The sequence below is a fragment of the Lemur catta genome, chromosome 20, assembly GCF_020740605.2.
Source record: "Lemur catta isolate mLemCat1 chromosome 20, mLemCat1.pri, whole genome shotgun sequence".
Taxonomy (NCBI): domain Eukaryota; kingdom Metazoa; phylum Chordata; class Mammalia; order Primates; family Lemuridae; genus Lemur; species Lemur catta.
In genome coordinates this window covers 19,782,694-19,795,178 of record NC_059147.1, presented here as the reverse complement: position 1 = coordinate 19,795,178, position 12,485 = coordinate 19,782,694, and the positions used below count along the sequence as shown (strand labels likewise).

At 40.2% G+C, this 12,485-nt stretch overlaps 1 protein-coding gene across 1 annotated transcript; it reads left to right on the top strand.

Annotated features, from left to right (window-relative positions):
- Window positions 1–3,892: 3,892 nt before the first annotated feature.
- On the top strand, window positions 3,893–10,456 carry LOC123624991 (IST1 homolog). Its single transcript, XM_045533157.1, has 4 exons — window positions 3,893–3,983; window positions 7,645–7,825; window positions 9,859–9,946; window positions 10,424–10,456. The coding sequence occupies exons 1-4, from the start codon at window positions 3,893–3,895 to the stop codon at window positions 10,454–10,456; spliced, it is 393 nt and encodes a 130-aa protein (XP_045389113.1).
- The last annotated feature ends 2,029 nt before the right edge of the window (window positions 10,457–12,485 follow it).

The following is a 12,485-nucleotide window of genomic DNA, read 5'->3' as shown; positions in this document are numbered from 1 at the left end:
CTCGGGAAGCTGAGGCAGTAGGGTTGCGTGAGCCCAGGGGTTTGAGGTTGCTGTGAGCTAGGCTGATGCCACGGCACTCTAGCCCGGGCAACAGAGTGAGACTGTGTCTCAAAAAAAAAAAAAAAAAAGATATAACTGGTTGTATATGTTTATGAAGCTGCACAGAAAAGTGGAAGAATGCATAACTAGTTAACATTGGTCATTTTGGGAAAGAAAGTGGAATTGGGTGGTCAAAAAGCACAAAGGCAACTTAAGTTATTTGAACTTGTGAGAATATTATCTTAGAAATATAAATATGAATAAGTTAAGATATTAATACAATACATGATCTCCAATATTCTAAAGCATGTAGACCTCATTTTGATATTTTCTCACCTGGATGGGCACAAAGGATCATCAAAATTATTAAGCGCCACCACATACACACCCCAACCCAGACCCAGCACAAGTGGGAAAAATATAGTGAAGCTACTGCTATCATCTAAATTAGCAGAGGGGAGGACTTTGCTTCATGAATATTAATATTATTCATGATGGTCTCCTTCTCTCTCAGTTTTGCTAAGAAGGAAGTCCTGTGGTCCCTCAGTGCATCAGTTTTAGCGCTAATGGGCTTTCTGGTTTCTAGTTCATTCCTAAGCTCACTTGGCATTAAAACTGCCAAGTGGAGACCCTCGGACCATCCAGAGGCAAAGGAAAAATAAAAATCTCAGAACCCCCCAAAATTCATTATCACAAAAGGGACAACTGAGCCTGACAACTGAGTCACACAAGCACTGCCATCCTCTCCCCAATGAGATACAGGGGTCCTCTTTTAAGAAACAAAGGGGCTTAGAAAATGACTAAACGGGTTTTTTTGGTGGACTGGGTATGGGAGGGAGAAAGGAAGCCTGGCTGCCAAGGTGGTCTTGTTATGCAGATAAGCCTTACCATAACAGCCCTCAGGGAAATGTTTTTATTCAGACCTTTAAGGGTGTCAGACTTTCAGCAAGCATGTCCCAGATCAAATAGGCAGGGCCTGGCTGCATCTAACAGAGATTCCCTATAAATGCAAATCTCTCCCCCAGCCTCCCCACCTAGACAACCTTACACAGCATTATTCCTGTTTGGCCATAGCCATCTCAAAATATGGCAAAGAAATGTATTTTGGGTTAAAATATTTCTTAGTTCCTTCAGTCCTAAACAAAACTCCTCCGAGATCCACAGTCCCTATAAAGTGAGTGCATGTCAATTATAACCTTAAGACTGTAGCCTAAATAAACTCTTAAATGTGGATTACAAGTTTATCTCCACAGATACAAATCAAGGAAGAGATATGATCACTCAGCTAACCACCCTGAGAAGATTTCCAACATTGACTATTTCCTCTAACCCCTTTTTTTGAATGTTCATCTTATCTTATGTGGATTTACTGAGCACCAAATAGAACTTCACAAGAATGCTGTCACTCTCACTTCTCACCTCTGTCGCCCCTCCGTTTTTCCTGTGTATCCCCTTTTTCCTTTAAATGTGAAGTTCTACTGGGAGTCCACAACAGATACTTTGTGGGCTGTGTTTTTTCCTCCCCGTGCATCCTTAAAATTTTGGCTTAATAAACCTCCATTGAGTGTGATTCTCTCTTTTTCAGTCACTTATTAACACAGGTATATTCAACGATAGCCAGTTTATCCCAGATCAAGAAATATACTCAGAGAGCTTGATTTTTTTATAAAGGTGTAAGAGCTGACACAGGTAGATGTAAGCAAAAAAAAAAAAAAAGGGTTTTGGCGACTAGCCATTAACTTAATGACATAATGCAAAGGTGTGTCTGTTTAAAAAACAGGTGAAATGTAGGTGATTTCCTGGTTTGGTGCTGCAGTCTCAAAAGAGTGGGTCTTATCTCTGCTATGTCCTGTTCCAGAACTCTTTGCTCCCAGCAATCCTCATTTCTTTGGTCGTACATTTGATGGTAGGAAACTTCATAGTAACCGTTTGACAGGAATGTTAGTGATAAATAAACTAATATAGTTTTTAGATTTATGACACTAAACCAAAAGTTACCTCATTTATCCAAAAATAGTATTCTCTAGAATCTGGATAATTTCCTACTTAAGTTATTTAAGTAAACTCAGGCTCTTATGCATGAAACTGGTTTAATATAGAGGCATTGAATGAAACTTCACAAAGATATCCTAGTTTATCCCAAACTGGGAGACTTTCCTGCCTAATGCTTTGCTCCCCTTTCCACATTTCTACTCTTATCTGTTCTGCCTATTTGTTAGCTAGCTACCTGTTTTCAATCTCTCATCTTGAATTCCTTCATTTTCTTTCACTGAGGTTTTTTTTTTAATCTACTGAATTTTAAGAACTGTGAATTAAAAGGGGGATTTTTAAAGGTATTTGGGACATTTGGGAACTGAAAAGTTAAACTTCAATCTGTTTTGTCCACTTTTCCCCTTTGCCTGAATTCTTACTGAATTCCTTTGTTGTGTGTACATTGACTTTTTGTGATGTGAGGGCTTGAGCTATTCTGTTGGAAGGAAAACAGCAACAATAAAACCCTGCTACGCTGGTTATTCTTCTCGCTAAACCCGCAGGAGTTTCAAACCAGCTCTCTACGTTGCCTAGTTCTCACTGGTGACTTTTCTAGTCCTATAGTACAGGCAGAGGAACTCAGAAAACTATCCCAACTCTTTCTGATATTAGACACCAAACCAGAGAGAAGCACCGGTAACTTGGGAAACCATGTGTGTCATAACAAAAGGAGTAGGTGGCTTTTTTCATATTGTCGTGTCTTCCTGCTTTTGTATGGTTTGGCATGTAAAAGTGTCATCTTTGGAAAGGAACTTTTTCTTTGGGTGCCAATGGCAGAACACCAACTAATCCCAAGTATACACTGAAATTACAGAAATACTTTGTCTAGAAATGTGTTGGTGCCTGGTGTTAGATAACTTTTCTTTTCTTTTCATTCTTTCTTTTTTTTTCCTTTTTTTGAGACAGAGTCTCACTCTGTTGCCCGGGCTAGAGTGAGTGCCGTGGCGTCAGCCTAGCTCACAGCAACCTCAAACTCCTGGGCTTCAGGGATCCTACTGCCTCAGCCTCCCGAGTAGCTGGAACTACAGGCATGCGCCACCATGCCCGGCTAATTTTTTTTCTACATATATTTTTTGTTGTCCATGTAATTTCTTTCTATTTTTAGTAGAGACGGGGGGGTCTCTCTCTTGCTCAGGCTGGTCTCGAACTCCTGAGCTCAAACGATCCACCTGCCTCGGCCTCCCAGAGTGCTAGGATTACAGGCATGAGCCACCGCGCCTGGCCTAGATTACTTTTCAAAAGGTTTTCTGGATGTCCACATGTAGAAATAAGCAATGTTCAAGCTTCTCTTTTGTCTACTTCTCTGAATAATTCTGTATCCTCATCTCCACATGCTTTTAATCTTATATGCCCTCTCCAGATTCCAACGGGGGTTTCCCTTCAAAGTTCATTACTATTTTATTTAGAAGGAGGTCTTGTAATTGCCCTGTAAGTTGGTAACATGTCCTCTGGGGAGGGGGAATCTCCCTCTCTTGTATACTTCCTCAGACACTTGCCAATGACTTTCATTTTTGTCAGAAACTTCCTGAGGAACTCTCAAATAAAATACTGACGCTCGGTAAAAAATACTGACTAATGGAATAAACTGAAGGAAATCTGATCCCTATTTGAATTGCAAGAATCATATCTGGGGGATCGGTCCACAGAGAAGCAAGTAGATTCAGGCCATTGCTGAGTGACCAGGAATTCTGTGGGGCTTGTTGAATGAATAAAGTGGGTGTGAAAAAACTGAAGCCCCTTGTAATACTGATAACTGTCTTTTTTCTGTGGGAAGCTTGCTTAGCAAGGTGATTTGTGAGCTGCTGTATCTTGTGGTGAAATAATGTTCAGCTCTACCTTCAAAGCTGATTGCCTTTGGGTTAACTTGCAACTAGTTATCAATCACCTGAAAGTCCTGGAAAAAGAAGAGAAAAGTGAGTTAATACTGCATAGCAAGCTGCCTCTCAGATCACTGCACAGTCCCAAAGGTGAGATATTGCCTAAGACTTCACTTATTAATTTTGGAATTTAAAGGAATGTTTCTGACTTGTGGGAGAACAGCAATGATTATTATAGTGATAACACATTTTAAAAGTTTCCAAAGGCTATTCTGTATCTTGACTGTATCAATACCAAGATCCTGATTGTAATATTCTACTATGGTTTTGCAAGTTGGGGAAAACTGGGTATAGGTTACTGTGGATATTTCTGTACTGTTTCTTACAACATGTGAATTGCGTGTGAATCTACAATTATCTCAAAATAAAAAGATTAATTTAAAAAAGGTTCCAAAAGTTGAAACTATAAAACAATGTCCAGATCACTGGACTTCTCTCCACTAAGGCAGAGCGAACTTTATCTAGTCAGTCTTTTTAAATGTTCCGTAGCTATTGAGATTGAGACCTCTGGGCAAATTTTTCTGGAGGAGCTTCTTTACCTTTTTTCAAACACACACACACAAAATGCCATTCCTTCTATCGGGTGACAGTTCAAGCAGTTCAAGTAGTATTACACTGGTGAGCCGGACAGTGCTAATGAGTGCTGTCTTCTTAAGTATGACATATTTTCTGTTGCCTTTTTTGCTCTTTCCTCATTCCAATGGGTCACATGAGCCATTAACCCCTCAGCAAACTGAAAAACTGATGATCTCTGATTATGAGGAGGTTCGGGTGAGATAAGTATTACACATAAATGCAATTCTCTGCATGCTCAGTTAATAGCCCTATTGAATTACTATAATGTATTGGTAGGAAGGCAATTGTTACTCAAACTTACAAATTGATTTTTAGGCATTCTTTAGCAAGATCTTGCTGATGTTTGGGCATTATTTACACAATAAGGGCCTAAGGAAAATACCTAAAACAAATGAAATTTACACAAACCCAGTGGTACCCATTAGTGTTACCATGAACAATAAGGATAACCTCGATGGCGTAAACAGCCCTTGTAAATTTTAAACCTTATGACCACATATTCTTTCTTTATTTTTTTATTTTAACATAGGATGGGGGTGTGTGTTGTGCTGTGTTGCCCATGCTGGACTTGAACTCCTGGGCTCAAGTGACCCTTCTGCCTCAGCCCCCACGGTAGCTAGTATTACAGGCTTGTGCCACTGCACACATCACATGTTCTTTTATTTGATCCTCACAATCCAGTGATACATATTATTATCTGGATAAATAGTATCCTAATGTAGCTGCATGATCACAGCTCAACCAATCCTCCTGCCTCAGCCTCCCAAGTAGCTGGGATTACAGGTGCGTGCCACCACACCCAGCTAATTTTTTCTATTTTTAGTAGAGACAGGTCTCACTCTTGCTCAGGCTGGTCTTGAACTCCTGACCTCGAGTGATCCTTCCACCTCTACCTCCCAGAGTGCTAGGATTGCAGGTGTGAGCCACCACACCCAGCCTGTATCCTTTTTACAAATGATGAAATGTAGACATGGAGTGCCTGAGTGATTTGAGATAACTAAAACAAATTAGCCCTGTGTTAGACCTCAGTTTATTCCTTTTTGAAAGAAGACAATAATCTTGACCTTCTATCACTCCTGAGTTCTATTTGTAACACAAACTATTATCTGGGCACACAACAATTGTTTACTGATACTGGTGTTTATATAACAGCAGTTCAGCATTTATCTGACACAAGTCTGGTACTACCATAATTTCTTTTCCCTGAGATGTCTAGACCAGAGCAAAGAACATTTCCCTACTTTGGATTTAGCTCTGCTCCCTTCCAAGCCACAATTCAAATGCAGTCTCAGATGGGGCTCTGTGGCGCACGCCTGTAACCCTAGCACTCTGAGAGGCCGAGGCAGGAGGATCACTTTAAGTCAGGAGTCTGAGACCAGCCTGAGCAACCGCAAGACCTTGGGATGACAACAAGACTCTGTCTCAAAAAATAATAATAATAAATAAACAAATGCAGTCTTATGTTAACATGTTTTGCAGTGATAGAGTGACTCTGTTCATGATTAGATGATAAACATCACTTTTAGGGTACGGTGACCAGGGTATATAATTTGGAGGCTCAGAAGTTTTCCTGGCTTGTGAAAAGACTATTTTCCCAGGCTCAGTCATCAGTTCATCAGTTCATAACACAAAGTAATATGACTTGACTTGTCCCAGGGGATTGCCTGGGACAGGTTACATTTGTTACCTCTCTAGCATGACTGTACGTGTTCATTCTATGGCATAATGTGGTGAAAGAAAAGAAAGGAAGGAAGGCAGGAAGGATAGAAGGGAAAAGAAACAGAAAGAAGAAAGCAGAGGAATTTGCAGCCTGAAATTTGGCCTTGAGTTCCAATTCAACCAATTACTCTTAATGATGTGACCATGGACAAGCCATTTAACCTCTCAGAGTCTCAATTCTCTCAGCTGTAAAATGCAAATAGCAATATAAAACTCACAGATGCTGGGATCAAATGGAACTGTTCCTATGGAAACACTTTTTTGTTGTTGTTTTTGTTCTTTGCTCTCCTTGCCCTGGCTAAAGTGCCATGGCATCAGCCTAGCTCACAGCAACCGGAAACTCCTGGGCTCAAGCGATCCTCCTGTCTCAGCCTCCCTAGTGGCTGGGACTACAGGAGTGTGCCACCATGCCCGGCTAATTTTTTTCTATTTTTAATTGACCAGCTAATTTCTTTCTATTTTCAGTAGAAAACAGAAGCTTTTGCTCAGGCTGGTCTCAAAGTTCTGACCTCAAGTGATCCTCCCACCTTGGCCTTCCAGAGTGCTAGGATTACAGGCATGAGCCACCATGCCTGGCCTTTGAAAACATTTTTTAAAAAGCAAAGCACTACATGCATTTTCTTTTTTAAATAATTGATCATTTTTATTATAAAAGTAATTACTGTTCACTATTGGAACATTTTAGAAAATAAAAGTAAACCAAAAAAAGAAAATAAAGATCACCTATAAAACTACAGGGTTCTGAATCTTTAACAGATGTCAAAATCCTTGGGCAAGCTTGTTACAACACTGATTCCTGGGTTCCACTTCCAATTTCTGATTCAGTGTCTCTGGGACAGCCCGAGAATCTGCATTTCTAACAAGTTCCCAGGTGATGGTAATACTGCTAATCTGGGGATGACACTGAGAACCAGTGACACATAACTTTATCTTTGCATATATAGTATATTTTAAGTGTGTATATCTGTTTTTATAAAAAACATTGTTTTGCCGGGCGTGGTGGCTCACGCCTGTAATCCTAGCCCTCTGGGAGGCCGAGGTGGGTGGATCGCTCCAGGTCAGGAGTTCGAGACCAGCCTGAGCGAGACCCCGTCTCTACTAAAAATAGAAATAAATTATCTGGCCAACTAAAATATATATAGAAAAAATTAGCCGGGCATGTGGCCCATGCCTGTAGTCCCAGCTACTCGGGAGGCTGAGGCAGTAGGATCGCTTAAGCCCAGGAGTTTGAGGTTGCTGTGAGCTAGGCTGAGGCCACGGCACTCACTCTAGCCCGGGCAACAAAGTGAGACTCTGTCTCAAAAAAAAAAAAAAATTGTTTTACACTATTATATAACTCGATTTTTTTATTCAACAAATTCCTCTTTGCACATTTTTTTCCTATATGTGTTTTGTGCTGCAGCTGAGCCGGCCCAGAAAGCAAGGGAGGAGGTTGCCGACCATCTGGCTGCCGGGAGACATGAAGGAGCTCAGATCCGTAGAGAGCACATTGTCCAGGAAGACCACCTTATGGAGGCCACGGAGATCCTGGGGCTGTACTGTGACCCACTGCTGGCTCGGCTTAGCCTGATTCAGCCCACAAAGTGAATGAATCATTTCCCAGACTCAAAGGGGTGACAAGGCATTCCTCCCAGCTGGGTGAGGGAGAGGGTGGGCTCTAACTTGTTGGGACCATTAAAGAACTTTGTCTCTTTTATAGGGACAACTACCCCTGCTTGAAGAGACTATGTTGGTCCAAAGAGCTGGGTTTTTTTTTTAAAACCAAATAATTGTGTTTTCCTCTTGAGCTGTATGGATATATAATAATATAAAGTTATAGCAGAAAAGTTGGAAAATGCAGGCAAAATCTGGAGATAAGAATTTTGGTATATTTTCTTTCAGTCTGTATATGTACAGCTATATGTAACTGTGTGTGTATAGACATGCATGTGTGTATACAAATATATATGTGTATGTACATATAGGTTTATATTCCAATTTCAGTTTTTAAAAAAATCTCTTTTTAAAGATTTAAAGATTAAAGATTCCGTGTATTGTGAACATTGTCCATGGGCTACCTTGGAAGTATTTTATATTTGCCTACAAATCCTGTCACATTCTTCAGTGCTACCAAAGCCCGAGTCTTGAATCTTTCACTAAAAATGAAAAGCCCATCTGTCACTTCTTCCCTGGAAAAAACTAATTATTTTATACAGTTGGCTGATGTAGTCAGGTAGGATGTGAAGTTTGAAAGACGGTCTTTCCAAGTTGCGAATTCACCAAATAAAGACCATTTTAGGAATATGGTAGGAACAGAGCAAACAAGAAGACCATGCAGAAGGACTACCAAAAAATAATTGATAAAAGCTGCAGGGAATCTTGCTAATGAATGTGCCAGTGTGTCGAGGCAAAGAAAGTTTATGCACGTCTACTAGTTTTATGTCCTCCCGCTGATTGGGAGGACATAAAAAGAACATCTGAGTTCTTCATTAAAGGACTTGTGGGCAAATTAGAGGAAAGTAAAGGAATTTCCTGGATTACTTTTGGTCCCCCCCCACCCCATGCCCTGCCCAGAACTCCTGCATCTGTTGCAGCATATGACAAGTTCTGACACATCTTTGAAAGCCTCAGCAGTGTTAAAGGCCATACACTGCTTGTTCAAGACGGTATGGAGTTTGTTGATCTCTGGATCAGAAGTTTGCCTAACTGCAAGTTTCGTGGTCTCAAAATCAGACAGGATTTCATTCTTTTTTTGATCCAATGTGTGTCGTAACTTCTCAGAAAACTCCTTCACTGTATTTAAATCTTTAGTTAGTACTGTAGGGATTCCCTCGTTAGTTTCCAAGGTGCCCAAGCCAGAAAGAGCATCTCCTTGATGCCAAGTCTCAAAGCTCTGGAGAAGCAAATTAAAGGCATCCCTTTCCAGGGCATAGGCATCTTCAATAAAACAGAAGACATGCTTGGTGTGATCATCCCAAGTGGCACAGATTCCACAAAGCGGCTGCATATCAGTCAGGCAGAGCATGTTGAGAGGTATGAGTGTCTTTTGCACACTTGCATTATGGAAGAGATCTTGATCCTGCTATATTTTACAGAGTGCCCTTCAGGGAGTAATTAACCTGCAGGCTGTTGTCTTTGGTAGCTGAGTACAGTACAGCACCCGGGGCACTTGAATGGAGTTGGTCTCCACAACAAATTCCACACATTCCCCTCTAAGACACTTTCTAAACTTTTTTTTTTTTTTTTTTGCAGAAGTTGTTCGAGCAAGGCAAAACCCAAGGACCATCAAACAGGTTGGAACAAACTGGGCACGTGAGATCTTCTTTCAGCAGTTCCATCATATACTTTGTCCCTTACCAGCAAGTGTGTTCAGCAGGATTGCTACCTCCCAGGGCATAGGGATCAGATTTATCTCCAGGTCTAGAGATAAGAATTGTGGTAGCTTTCCTTGCAGTTTATATATGTATATCTATATGTAACTGTGTGTGTATACACATATATATTTAAATATACATTTATATTACAATTTTAGTTTTTTATCATTTAACATTGTGTTATGAACATTGCCCATGGGCTACCTTTGAAGTAGGGAAAAAAGAGGGAAACAGAGAGTTTCATAATTTTGTGCTTTTCTTAGGGAACCAGATTCTGGTCTGGCTAAACCTGTATCTACACTCATCTGGGCAGCTCCTCAATTGCAGTCACAAGTCCCTGAGTCGAAAATAGTAAATTTGACCAGTTCTAACTGCCTGTGACATAATTGTAGGTGAGGCTATCACTAGCGTTACTTATTTGGAATTGTAGAATTATTGAGGGAATTCTTTCTTCTCTTAAGGGATAACCAAAGAAGTATTTGCTTTTGCTAGTCTTCTTAAGTGAAAAATAAATACTTTTTTTCATGGCAATGGTAGGAAAAATAAATAAGGCTTAACTAAAACAAAACTTAAAAACTGTGTTTCTTTTGGAGAGGAATGTCATAATTTATAAGGTGTTTAGAATTAGAGCGTTTAAGTTGCACATTTATCAGATACTTAAGCAAAGCAAAGTGTTTTCTTGTTTTTGTTGTTTTGATGCTAAAAGAACATAATTCCAATGAGGTAACATGAAAGTGATTTTTGCTCTTTTGGTTGCTATTCATCTAAAGCAAATTTGCCTTAATTTGATGAACTTTGCCTTTCTTTCTTGATGATGGTTTGCTGCAGGTACCTAATCAGCTGTGTGCAAAATACAGCTAAGAATATGGTCAAGTGTGTCGAGCCAATGAGGTTGGAATTGTCATCTCTCAGGTAATACCATTTCCAGAGACACACCTTTTTCTAAACCAAAAAGTCTGGAAAAAGCTGAGCAAACTGAGAATACAGAATTTTGTGCAGACCTAAAGATGTTTAGAAATAAATTTTGCATTGGCGGCAGAACAATTTTAAGAAAGCACCCATTTTCCTCAAAGTAACTGGCCTCGTAATATGAAGGAAGCTAATGAAACTTAGAAGTTTCAACTTTTGAACATGTGATGTCATGACCACACATGTAATTCGGGACTGATGTTGAGCTGGAACACAGAGATCTGGCTGCAGCAGTTCTTTAAGGTTGGTGGACATTCTTGTAATTCAGGGTGTCCATTGTGATTGGTGAGTGCCATGTTGTACTGGTTATTCAATACGTTGAATGTCACCTCTGACATAATTCAAATACCACAAAATCAGAATTCTTGATACAAAATATTTTTATATTTGTTTTCTTCTTATTATTCCGCTTGGTTTGAAGTTCCTTAATTCTGTAACAGGGCTGCCTTATGATACATTCGCAAGTAGGGCCTCTCCTTGTTACTGAATTATGCATCTTTCAAAAAATTATACAATAGTTCCTCCTTATTCAGAGGATACCACACTACCAAGATCCCTAGTGGATGCCTGAAACAGCAGATAGTACTGAACCGAAACATGTTTCTGTTCATGTCTTCTACCCACAAATTTAATGCCTTTTCCATCCTAGTGAAGCATTTATCATGTACTATGGCTGTAACTTTTGCCATTTGAGGTGCTAGAGCAAAACTAGCATGAATTTCTTTTTCCTGGTTCACAATTTCAGAGATTGAAGATTCATTTTTACCATAGATCTTTGCAACCTCAGCATGCGATTTTATTTTTCTTTCCTTAAATCAAAAACGTTAACCTTTTCACTGAAAGGAAGCCCTTAACAGCTTCTCTTTGGCATATTGAATTGCCAGCATCACTACTCTTGCGCTTTGGGGTCATTATTAAGTAAAATAAGTTACTCGAACTCAAGGAATCCCTTGACAGTCAATCTGTTAACCCACAGCTACTAAATGATGAACAGGTGGGTAGTGTACAGCATGGATATGCTAGGGAAGGGGATGATTCATATCCCAGGTAGGACGGAGTGAGATTTCATCACACTACTCAGAATGGTGCACAATTTAAAACTTACGAATTGTTTATTTTTAGAATCTTCCATTTAATATTTTCAGACTGTGGTTGTCTATGGGTAACTGAAACCATGGAGAACGGAGAGCTATTAATGTACATCTCAGACAGCAAAGAATAAAAAGATGAACAACAACTCAGGGTTGAAAGACCACTTAAACTCTTCTTGTTTCTTATTTTGTAAGTATACATGTGATCAAATCTGTTGTGTTCTTTATTTTGCCCCTAATGTGTAACTTAAATATGAACACTCTATCCCAGGTTCTAGTGCTTTGGTTCCCAACCCCCAGAACTGAGCTGGACAGCACAAGATGAGCAGCTGGTGAGCAAGGGGAGCTTCACCTCTCTTTACAGCCACTCCCCATTGCTGGCATCACTGCCTGAGCTCTGCTTCCTATCAGGTCAGCAGTGGCCTTAGAGTGTCATAGGAGCCTGAACCCTATTGTAAACTGTGCATGCGAGGGATCTAGGTTGCACACTCCTTATGAGAATCCAGTGCCTGATGATTTGAGGTGGACCTGAGGCAGTGATGCTAGCACTGGGGAGCAGCTGCAAATACAGGTTATCAATAGCAAAGAGATTTGACTGCACAGAGACCATAATAAATTAATTGCTTGCAGACTCATATCAAACCCCTATCAGTGAGTGGCAAGTGACAATTAAGCTGCATCTGGTGCCAGGCTTTAGAGTGGCAAGTGAGTTGATGTACTTTAATAGTGCAGCTGCATCTGGTGGCAGGCTTTAAGTCAGAATCTGACACTTATTTTAGTCCATTTGTGGCCTACCCCTTATTTTATTTACCACTTCCCCCACTCGCACT

Excerpts from the sequence above, each read along its gene's own strand:
- LOC123624991 (XM_045533157.1), top strand. The coding sequence starts at position 3,893 with ATGTTCAGCTCTACCTTCAAAGCTGATTGCCTTTGGGTTAACTTGCAA. Across the intron at positions 7,826-9,858 it reads AGCCTGATTCAGCCCACAAA|GGAACCAGATTCTGGTCTGG; the intron begins GTGAATGAATCA and ends TGCTTTTCTTAG. Across the intron at positions 9,947-10,423 it reads AAGTCCCTGAGTCGAAAATA|GTACCTAATCAGCTGTGTGC; the intron begins GTAAATTTGACC and ends GGTTTGCTGCAG.